This window comes from Pimephales promelas, chromosome 13 (assembly GCF_988280905.1).
Source record: "Pimephales promelas chromosome 13, fPimPro1.hap1.1, whole genome shotgun sequence".
Taxonomy (NCBI): domain Eukaryota; kingdom Metazoa; phylum Chordata; class Actinopteri; order Cypriniformes; family Leuciscidae; genus Pimephales; species Pimephales promelas.
This window is the reverse complement of record NC_142781.1, coordinates 11,585,790-11,598,013: the sequence shown is the minus strand read 5'-3', so window position 1 is coordinate 11,598,013 and position 12,224 is coordinate 11,585,790. Positions and strand designations below refer to the sequence as shown.

At 36.4% G+C, this 12,224-nt stretch overlaps 1 protein-coding gene across 1 annotated transcript in view; it reads left to right on the top strand.

Annotated features, from left to right (window-relative positions):
* Window positions 1-12,224, top strand: part of LOC120493730 (exostosin-1) — a 358,315-nt gene continuing 346,091 nt past the window's right edge. The window contains exons 1-2 of the mRNA XM_039692526.2: window positions 1-1,231; window positions 2,598-3,668. Of these exons, the coding sequence (XP_039548460.2) occupies window positions 2,707-3,668 (962 nt within the window). The 5' untranslated portion in view covers window positions 1-1,231; window positions 2,598-2,706. The remainder of the gene's footprint in view (window positions 1,232-2,597; window positions 3,669-12,224) is intronic.

Sequence of the window (12,224 nt, the reverse complement as noted above, 5' to 3'; positions counted from 1 at the left end):
CGGGGAGCAGTACGCATCAGTAGAGGATCTTGTGTTCTTCCATGAAGATGTTCGCAGACAGTCTCACGGTTTATTCCCGTTTCGTCGGGCGCGTCATGCTCCCCTCGCGTCTACTGTCCGTCCCTTCTCTCACAGAGCTTTCTCTTCTAATATCGGCGAGGACTGGGTCAATGGCGGTGGGAGGTTCGAGCTCACAGAGATACTGAGGGGATTCGCCAACTCTCTTCAGAAGCTCTCGCTCCACGCCTGCTGATTCTGAAGGAGAAGACTTGTAGAGGCAGGCGCGCGACAGCTGTGCGTGTTCCCGCGGGCTCGTCCCGGTAAAGATGCGCTGGAGTGAAGTGACGTTCAACTGGCAACAGCTTTAACTTTAACACCAAGTGCCGTCCGTTGGGGGAAAAGGCGGGAAACTGATCATTGACAGTGCTTGCATTTGTTGAGGTATTGATAAAGATGAATTAACGGAGAATTGTCATGGGAGCGAATTTGGGGTTCGTCTTGGAGTCTATGCACGTGGTCCCGCTGGATTGACTCCGGATCAAGCTGTGACTGACAGCTAACGTCGAATTAAACCAAACCGCTGGAAGGGACTGCGATTGAAACCTGTGCTTCAGGTGTTATCCGATGCTATCAGAGTCTCGAGGATGCCGTGAGACCACGAGTGGCGTGATGAGAAGTTTCACGTTGCTTTTGGAGAGTTGTAAACGCAACTTGAGCGTTCAGGATGTCTCAGGAACTCTGCAATGGATTTTGCTCTAAAATCTGCATAGGGGTTGATAATCCTCACGTTCATAGAAGGAGCTCTTGATGCTGGAGATACGCAAATCTGAAGGCTGAGTTCATGATGTATCGAGACTTATGGATGGAATATGTGATATAAAGAAGACTCAGTGGATTTTCTGAAGTTGCATAGTGATCGCCACGACAAATGTGAAGATATTTATCAAGCATGTAAAGAGATAAATGGACAACGATCAACACGTTGATTTTCAGGGTAATGGATTCGGACAGCGAGTGTTTTTCTGTCAATTTCACTTGTAATCGCAATATTATAAAGACTGACATACTGAATAGTTACAATCTTTGCTTTATGAGTACAGAAATGGCTGTCAAATACTCTTGCACAATTCACAATAATGCGCTGACTTGATTGGTTTATTAGATAAAGTTGAGGATCATTGAAGGTCTTCTGCTCATCAGTAGATGATTGACACGTCAACAAGTGACTGAGGTAAATCGTTGTCTCTCTATATGGACGCAGTTTCAGTTTGTTTAGCATATGTATGTTTAAGTTAAAAAGTACAGTGATATAAAAATCAATTTAATCAGCTTATTTTATTTTACTGTGTAGTCTTTTTTTGTTTTAAAATATTGCCTTAGTTTGTGGAGTTTTCAAGTGAGGTGAAGAGTGAGTGCAAGGTTTTGCTGATTTTGTTTTCTTAACATGGTATTTTAAACGTCACTGTTTCATGTAGTCAGTTTATTTCTTTTTACCAGGTTTTTGCAGAGCTGGAATAAGGATAAAATTCGGCCCTGGAAAAATCCAGCTCATCCGTGCCACGAGAAAGTTTTTTTTGTTTTTTTTTTAGGGCCTTAAATTGGAGTAAATAAATGAATACATAAAATAGGACTTGAATAAATGATGATAGAGATGATTGAATTCACTGCAAATACATGAAAAAAAAAACCTTGACATTACATTTTTGTCACATAGAAATGCACTTGACAGTATGCACTGATTTTGAGCTAAGATGCGGTGAGGTCAATTGTGTTCCAAACCTGTATGACTTTCACTTTTTTGTAAAACACAAAAGTAGATATTTTGAACCATTTTGGTTAGGCAACAGTTGACTTCAAATGTATGGAAGAAAAACAAAAGATACTCAAATGATTTTCTTTTATGTTCCACAGAAAGAAAGTCATTCAGGTTTGGAATGACACAGGGTGAATAAATTATGACATGGTGGGTCAAACTACCCCTTTAAAACAACATTTGTAAAGAGTTAACACCTAACTTATTTAAGGCACTGGTATCTATCTTTCATCAGGATCTCAATTAAAATTCGATAGCACTATTCATAAAACATAATTAAAGAGTGAAAAAAAATGCTTTGTGCTTAATTCATGGGATGTAGACTTTAAAGCTGCTTTGTTAAATCCTCCTTTAATTGCCCTAATTAATTTTACAGTTCTTTCATAGAATCCATAGTTTTACTTTATTTACGATTTGTTTGACTGTAATCACCCCCTTATCCAAAATGATAATTACATATGTCATTATTTAACATGGACAATAGGGTCTGTTATCCAGTAGTTCCCAATACAGTATATTTTAGAATCAAGTCGGCTAAACCTTGTGCAAATAAGCTTATTTGATATAGAAATAGAGGGAGGATTTAGAAATATTTCTAAATAACATTCATTGTGATCAGCATTTTAAAATCCTCAAACATTATGTTTTTTGTTTATTTTACTTTTAAACCCTGATTCTCTGTTTGGACTCACCATATATTTTCACTAATAAAGCTTGTATTCAGGTGTATAGATTCTGGATTTTCATTCTGGTGCGTAAACCCTCTGTATCTCTGTGCTTACAGTGGTCCGTGCAATATCAGAATGCTCATACTGGTATGAGAGCTGGTCCTGTGGGTTTACATCCGGCCCTCTGTGCTTCCTTCTTTTCCTGCCCTGCTTCTCGCTGTCCACATGCAGGCGAAGAAGCGATACCTGCTGGTATCTGTGGGGGCCTGTAGCCTGCTACTAGCCTACCTGTGTGGCCTACAGATCGGCGAGTTCCAGAACCACGCAGAGCTTTACGGAGTCTCACAGATCCCTGGTGTCCCACCTCGTCCGCCTCGCTGGCCAGAATGGCTTGATCCTCCGCTGCAGACGTACCTGGGTGAGGCAGAGCAGGAAGAGGACGGGCCGCTGCTTCTTCATCAACACACGTCTCCTCGCGAGAGGCGGGAAATCCAGAAGAACATCTACAAGAGCCGGCGATGTCGAATGGACACCTGTTTCGACTTCCAGCGCTGCGAACGGGGCTTTAAAATCTACGTTTACCCCCCTCAGAAAGGTGAAGCACCCTCGGAAAGCTACCAGAAGATTCTGGCAGCCATCGAGGAATCGCGGTTCCACACGACAGACCCTAACCAGGCCTGTCTTTTCGTACTGAGTATAGACACTCTAGACAGGGACCAGCTGTCCGCTCAGTATGTACACAATGTCCGAGCCCGAATTCAAAGCCTCCCGCTGTGGTACGAAGGGAGGAACCATCTGATTTTTAACTTGTACTCTGGAACGTGGCCTGATTACACGGAGGAACTAGGCTTCGATATCGGCCAAGCCATGTTGGCCAAGGCCAGCACCGACATGGACAACTTCAGACCACACTTTGATGTGTCCATCCCTCTGTTTTCAAAAGACCATCCTCAGAAAGGAGGGGGAAAAGGTTTTCTGAATCTTAACAATGTCCCTCCTTTACGGAAATACTTGCTGGTCTTCAAGGGGAAGAGGTATCTAACCGGCATTGGTTCTGAAACCAGAAATGCTCTGCATCATATACACAATGGGGATGATATCATTTTATTGACTACATGCAAACATGGGAAGGACTGGGAGAAACATAAGGATGCAAGGTGCGACAGAGACAATGAAGAATACACAAAGTAAGTCTGACACTTTCCTGTTTTATTTCTTTTTCACGCTGGTGTAAGGACTGGAGCTTGTCTTTAAAAGAATATTTCATAAAGATTTCCCAAACCTGTAGGATTTTGTTTCTTTATCTTTTTTTGACCATACAATGAAAGTCAGCAGTTGAAACAGTGGAAACATTCTTATGAAAAATGTCTTATTTTGTGTTACACACATTCCAGGTTTGGAATATCATTCACCAGAGGAGTAAATATATTGTGAACTATTCCTTTCCTTCCTTTCCTACAATCTCATTCAAGCCAATGAGGTGCAGATTGTTGTTTGCTCGATTATGCAGGTTTTCCCCTCAGTTTTGGCTTTACTTTTATGTTTGGTCATTTAAAGGTGAACCTGAGTAAACGGCATTGAGGGTAGAAAGCAAAATGGCAGTGTTTAATGTCAGTGTGATTTAGACTGTTGCTTGTTTTGTACTTCTAGACTGTAGTGTTCATGTAGTTATCATGGGAATACCGCTATAAATGGAAGTGGTGTTGCATTTGTCTAGCTCAGGCAAAAAGTGCTGTGGAAAAGGACTCTAGAGGACTCTTACCCTGAAACAAAGCCAGTCTTAATCTTTTTGTGACAAATAAATGAGTGGTTTGTGTAAATGCACCGTTTTGGTGAGATTTACTCATTTAGTGTTTAATTCTCTTCAGTACAATGATAAAAAAAGTGATTGCCTTATATTATAAAGATGTGCGTGCAATGCTAATAGTTTATTTCTTTTTACATTAGACACTGAGTGCCATGTGCAACAACTAGTGGCATTTTCTGTGGATCCAGTTTTATTTTTGCAGATACAATGTGTTTATGTGTTGTTTTGAACAATTTAACAGAATTTTTATTTTATTTGCATGTGTCTCTCACTGATGTATATGATTTCAAAACAGGTTGTAATTACATTTTACATTTATATTAAGCCCTCTTCTCCAAAAATGAATCAGTATTATATTCAGCTTTATTTTATTTGTCCCCGATTCTATTGTACTGATGTAATGGTGTAATTACACATTTATTACCATGTAATTACACAGTAATTACATAGGCACAATTGAATTCCCATTTTCTGAACATTGCAAGAAAAGCAGACTCACAAAATATATACTGTGTGTATGAATTGTTTGAATTGTTTGTGTTAGAAGCAAAAAGCATGAGTGTAATTTTAAGTGTAAATACAAACAAGTAAATAATAAGTGTCTAAGATCATTAAGATCATTACAGTCTATACACTATACAAAATTGGAAACTAAAAAATGCAAAAACAAAATAAACATTTGATATCAAATTAACCATAATTTTCACATTATGTATTTATGATTCAGTAGAATCAATACAACAAAAAAGACAGATGAAATCAAATGGTTTGGACATTACACCAATTTCGATTTTACTCACTGGCTTTGAAATTAAATGCTCAATGAGCAAATGTTGTTCTGGCGTCCGCATAGTTTTGAGCATTTAGTGTATTAAAGAGTACTGCATTAATGAATATAATGTAGAGTATCAAAGAGTTGGCAAGATTGGACTTTTAAGTAATTGGTGAATCATCAGACTGAAGAAAGTAGGGTTAGAAGGTCTTGACTTGCAGACTCTTTATACTTGATATGAATTGAGAGGATTTTAGAGAGGCAGAACAGTCAATAATTGGCTCTCGGTTGAATTAAGCAGGAGCTTAGACTTACAGAAAATACACACACACAAAAATACGCGCACACACACACACACACACACACACACACAGACACACATGCATTTTCAAAAAAAAAACATAATATTGTATGATTTATAAGCTGTAAGATTTTGACCAAAAATGTCACCACAAGGGCAAGGATTTCGGAGATTGCCACCATTATGTGTGCTTTGCTATCCATGCGTGGTGCAGGCAACTGGTCTATAATGCATGGTTTTATCATACTTTTATGGTATAAGCCATTAGATCATTAGTGGTGTATTCGGCTTCTTAAAACATTTGCCTAAACCAAGATAAATGATAGTTTAAATACTCAAATGACAATTGCATCACACACATAAACAACAATGATGGTGTTGCGTACAAGGACTATATCCATGCTCTTCAAGGCCAGTTTCACACTGTGTGGGATGTGAGCTCTGATGTTGTTTATGGTCCATCACAGACTTTGTCTCAGGGGTTGACTTTTATTAAAACTATCAGATTTCAGGGTTTTCTTTTTGGCTCCATTAAAACGGTCTTATAAAAATGAAGGTATAATAAAAAAGTTTCCTTCTTTTTAAATGCCTTATATTTCATTGTTGCAGGCTTAAAATATGAAAAAGGTTTTTTTTTTAACCCCTTAACTGTCACCGTCCCGGTACCGAGACGCCTAACTTTACTTTACTATATTTCTATTAAATCCTAATCTATTTATGACAATTTTTATATTCTTGGAAAGGTCTAAGACTTCTAAATAGATATTCTAACCCTGTTTTGTGTTACAAATTATGTAGGAAGAGTAATTGATGAATTTATGACAAGAGTGCACCTCAAAAAAATCTGCATCATAACAGGGAGGTCTGACCTTTGTCACAAAAAGTCGATGCACCCACTTTTAATCATTGAAACGTCTGTTTTTATGCTAAAAGTTCATAATAAAACATATCTAGTATTTTTAAATAAAAATAAAAAGTTATAGTATAATATTATCCTCTAAAAATGTAAAAAAAAACATATATTATCCTCTAAAATATAATATTATTTTTTATCGCCTTTTTTATTATATATTATACATATTTTAGTAGTTATCATAAATTAGGTATCATTTGAAAGCTTATAAACTCAGAATTCATCCTGTGAAAAACATTTAATTATTGAACGTTGTGTTACCATAGAAACTGTACTTATTTTATCAGGCTCCTCCCCTTTTGGGCATCATAATTTATGATCAAAACCTTTTCTAATCTTGACGAAACATATTTTCAGAAAGATCTGAGGCTCAAGGTTCCAAATTTTGTGACAGAATTGATATTTGGACAGACCTGTATGGTCCCACTTTATATTAAGTGGCTTTAAGTACTATGTACTTACATCGAAAAATAAGTACAATGTACTTATTTTGTTCAGGTTGTATTGTAAATCAATTTTGTTGCTATTGAGGAGTGATATGGGTAGGGTTAGGTGTTGGTTGTATAGGTCGGTTTAAGGGTGGGTTAAGGTGTAAGGGAAGGGTCAACTGTGTAATTACAAATGTAATTACATTTATTAATTACAGCTGTAATTACATGCAGGTATTTTCAAAATATAAGTACAATGTAAAAGCATGTATGTACACAATAAGTCCATTGTATCAAATTATTAATTTCAATGTAAGTACATAGTACTTAAAGCCACTTAATATAAAGTGGGACCCAAATGGATTAATTTGTTAAGGCAGAATGTACACAACTAAATTCAATGGAATTCAATGGCACCCGGTGGCTATGTTTGGTACTACGCCTAAACAAAATCTCATGGGAACTTCAATTTTTGTGATATCAACTTCAAATTTGGAACATAACTTGGTTAGATTTATGGCTTTGATTTTATAGTAATTTTAGAGCATTTTTTTTTGTAAAATATATTTTTTATATAAAATAAAAATATATAGTACAGTATATTTGATTTACTGTAAATTTAAACTTCCATAACGGTTTCATACTATAATTTTTTTGAAGAGTTTTCACTTCAGCAGTAATCTGCTGAGTATTTTCTTTTAAACAAGACCAAACTTGGGTATATATTCCAAAGCATTCTTGAATTGAAAGCATTTAAGTTTGAATAGTGCATTTTAACCCCCATTCTCAAAAAGGGGGGTGACAGCTAAGGGGTTAAACAAGGAAACAAAAGTGTCAGTGAAGATCTCGAGATGAAATATGAGAATAATAGCCTATTACTCAAGTGTGAAAATATTATTTAATTGTACGTATTTAGGCATACAATTAAATATTGTTTTTTATTTCTACCATCAATATTTCCATATACTGCAATGCTGTTATATGATCGACCATGCTACTATACAGTTGTGATCATAAGCTTAAATACGTTTTTTTGTTCATGTAATTTGATTATTTTTGTTTTAAATATTATTTTGTCTTGTGTACTAACTTGTGTTATTTGAAATAGCTAAAAGTACTAAAAGAAACATGCCATGTTTATTATCCCTCATATTTTGTTGAACTTGTTAACATTTGGCAAGGTGTAGTGTATGTAAACTCATGACCACATATGCACTGTTAGAAACGACGGAGAGTGGAGAAATCGAAGTGTGAAAGTGTGTTTGTTTTTAATAGAGCTTGTTTTTTAAAAGTCAGTTTTCTGTTGAGTGTGACGCGTGGACTATACTCTACTCTCAGATCCACCTCTGACTGCTTATACGGGCGCTGTGACCTGTTAATGCGCGGTGCAAATCCGCATCGCAGATGCAATAAGTGTGAAACAGGTCAACACCACATAACTCAAAGAGTCAACAGGCACAACACCACTGCATATATCAATGCCACACTGCATGCAGGGAACCATTTCTGCTGGGTAAATGTGCAAAACATAATCGTGATTTTAATGGTAAAAATGCTACAGTGCAAAACTGTTAATTGGTTAACAGAAATTTTGCGTACTATATCCGGTAAATAAATGTGATAGATCTCATGGTACATTTATTGTAATTTTACTGTAAAATACTGTTACATTTTCAGTTTTTGAAAGTGAAAAAGAACAACTCATTGTATAATTTACAGTGGGAAAACGTAAATGTACATTCCCACAATTCCCTGTGTGGCAATTCACTTCAAAAAATTATATATTTTTGTTGAAATAATTATGGTTCCTCATTGTTTTCTTGTTTTTTTCCCCCCTAATCAGTTGTGTACATTAGGGTTTAATGTTACATTTAATGTTTTTAAATGAATGTTTGTTGCATTTTTTTAATTGCATATGTGACCATGATGGTGTTTAATGTTTGTGTGAATGACACTGTGCAGCTTCTTTATATAATTAACCTACTTATGGAAGACTGCTTGTGATGAGCTTCGACTGACCATGTGACTCTCATCACTGATTGTTGGTTGTCAGTGTATTACAATGGTACAAAACAGATATCAATTCTTCAATAGGTTGGTCAAATAACATTATATGAGATAATGAAATACGGTATATTACTGTAAATTTTAAGATAAGTAAGTAAAACCAATAACGGTGCTACCGTATTTTTGACGGTAAAGTTCTGGCAACCACAGCTGCCGTTTTTTTTTTTTTTTTTTTTTTTTTGCCGTAAAAATTACGGTTTTATTTTTTTTTGAATTTTGAGTGAATCCGGTGAGAGCTCCACTAACTTCTGGTAGATTTCTGGTCTCGCCACTGGACTCTTGATGGAAAGTTCACATTGACAAGTTTTCATTATCAAGTAAGCCAGAGTCAAAGAGAGACACGTTTCATAAGATGTCGAGTCTGCGTTTGTGCCTACAGTGGAAGATGGAAGACAAGAAGGAGGAATGAGGTGGAGAAACAAGGGAGAACGAGCTCCCACTGATAAGATGTATTGACAGACTCTAATTTAGAGCAGCTCACAACTGGGTGCTTCCTAGAAATCCATCACACTCGAGAAAGAGAGAGACAGCATAAAGAGAGAAAGAAAGACAGACGTAGCGCAGGAGAGAGAGACAGACAGAGCGAGAAGCCTGCTGTTTTTTAATTAGGGTGTGTGATTAACGTGATGTGTTGTTTTTTAGCCTCAGAATCACACAAAAGGGAAGTGATTACAAATCCCAGTTATACCTCCAAAATTAATCACCTTCTTCAATAAACACAGCTGCTCAAACTTTGAGAACTCACTGTTGTGCAGTATTGAATCCTAAACTTTTATGACAACCAAACTTGACAAATCCATCCGTCGTCAGGCATAAAGGGAGGCCACATTGTTGTTATGAATTACATGAAAATGACCCAATTTGTTGCAGTGTTGTCATTTCCCATTTGAGCAGGGCAACTTGGGCAACTATTTATGTAACTCATTTAATTTTAGTTTTTTTTTTTTTTTTTTTTTTTAATTTGTGTCTTCCTTTGTCAGTATGTCTTCATGATAGGCTATTTATTCTAGTTATTTTTATTCACGGCAAAATTGCAAAATTGCCAAATTTATGTGCAGTGCCGTCATAGGTGGGGTGCGAGGCCCTGTGCGAACTTGATTTACAAATGATTGCCTTTCAACTTAGGTGCAAACTTCAGAATTAAATGAATGTGCAGCCATTTCTACAAATAAAGTGTCTGTAAGCCTACTATATGTGTTGTAGCCATTAAATAAGCGCATTTAGTTTCATATTTGTTATAATGTTATTTTTTTTCCATCTGTGATTATGAAAAGTATACGCAATATATTGAGAGATGTGGGTCGACCAACGCATTCTCATCCCAAAGCGCCATATACAACGCTTTTGCAAAAGCGTAAATATCCAACGCACATGGCACCCTTTAACGTCTAATGAGACGCTTCGGTTATGGTTAAGTTTAGGTATGGTGTAGGGTAAGGGTTAGACCACTAGGGGGCGCCTTCTGCCCAAATATATCTGCGTCTCATTTGACGTTAAAGGGTGCCATGTGCGTCGGATATTTACGCTTTTGCAAAAGCGTCCTATATGGCGCTTTGGGATGAGAACGTAATGTAATTACATTTTACATTTATATTAAGCCCTTTTCTCCAAACATGAATCAGTATTATATGCAGCTTTATTTTATTTGTCCCCGATTCTATTGTACTGTTGTAATTGTGTTATTACACATTTATTACCATGTAATTACAGAGTAATTTACATAGGCACAATTGAATTCCCATTTTCTGAACATTGCAAGAAAAGCAGACTCACAAAATATATACTGTGTGTATGTTTTGTTTAAATTGTGTTAGAAGCAAAAAGCATGAGTGTAATTTTAAGTGTAAATACAAACAAGTAAATAATAAGTGTCTAAGATCATTAAATGTTAATGACAGTCTATACTTGGAAACTAAAAAATACAAAACCAAAATAAACATTTGATATCAAATTAACAATAATTTTCACATTATGTATTTTATGATTCATGATACAAAACAGGAGTTAGGGATATCGCTTTGGGATGAGAACGGGCTCGGGTCGACAGAGATGATTTCGACCACTTCATTAAGTTTTATTTTGTAGAAAGCCTTTCGTTTTGTATGAATTGTATCTTAATTTTAAATATCAATTTTTCATCAACCAACTGCCTGGATTTAACAAATAAGAAGCAAATATAGCAGACAATAGCCATAAGCATGGAGTCGCGAGCACGGTCACTTGTGAACTGGAGCACATCTCCTCATAAATGAAACGAAACTATTAGAAATAGACTATATAGAAAGCTTGAAATGTCTTTAAACGAAACAATTCAAAACTAAAATAAATAGACAACTCTCTGTAATCCACGCGTACGTTATCCACGCGCTTATCCACACGTAGGTTATCACACGTCACTGGTTACGGCAATGTATGTATGACACAATGATTGCTTAGTTTGCAAATTGAATGCACAAATCACACCTCATACCTCATACATATATTTGATGAAAGTCGATATTGATGAAGTTTCAGGTTGCAGCTTCAGTCGGCTAATCAAACACAGAACACAACACTAAAGCACAGCCGAATTTCTTCAGAAAATTAACCACTGTAAACTAATGTCGCTGAGCTCGAATTAAAATTGTACCCCTTCATCACTTTTCATATACAGGAACAGCTGACTAAATGTGTTCAATTAAATACATAATGAACATATAATACAGCTTGCTTCAGTCATAAACATATTAAATTACAAGTGTGGATGCATTTTAGCCAGCAAGTGATCAGGATGTTGTGAGATGATGTTTCATGATGCCTTTTGTGTCAGTGAATATGGCAAATGTTTATTGTTGAGGAAAAAAAAAAATGGGTTACTGAGAAAAAGCATCGGAACGGGGTGCCTTTGATGTCTACATCGTGATGTTAGTGATATTCGATTCTTTTTTAAGGGAAAATCAGTAGAATAACAAATTAACACACTATAGCAGCTTGGCCTGCTTTTGGCTGAGAGATGGATGATGTTTCTAGCAGGAGATTTTCGGCTACTACGAGACTTTCAGAGATTTCAATAGGCATTCTCAGCAGTTTGGAAGAACGCTGCACTGTGGGAGACAGCGGGAAAGAATGAAAGATATGAAGAGGCATTTGACAGAGGAAAGAAAAACAGTGTAAAGCGTTCTGAAACGTCAGTAACAAGCCTACCTACTGGGAAAGAGCTGGTTTGGTTACTGTTTGTCCAGTAACAGAAAATCCATCCACTCTTCTCACTAATAAAACTCTCTCAACTCCCGAGGACAAAAACTGTATGGAGAACTGTCATATTTAATAGTGGTAAGTCTAATTCTGCAACATATTACCACTTCAAAACACTTCTTACAGTAACCATTGGATCTGGATGGGTTCTAGTGACGGTTTGCCTTATTTCTACCTTTTGCAATTCATCCACATTACATTCTAGAAATCCTGACTAAACT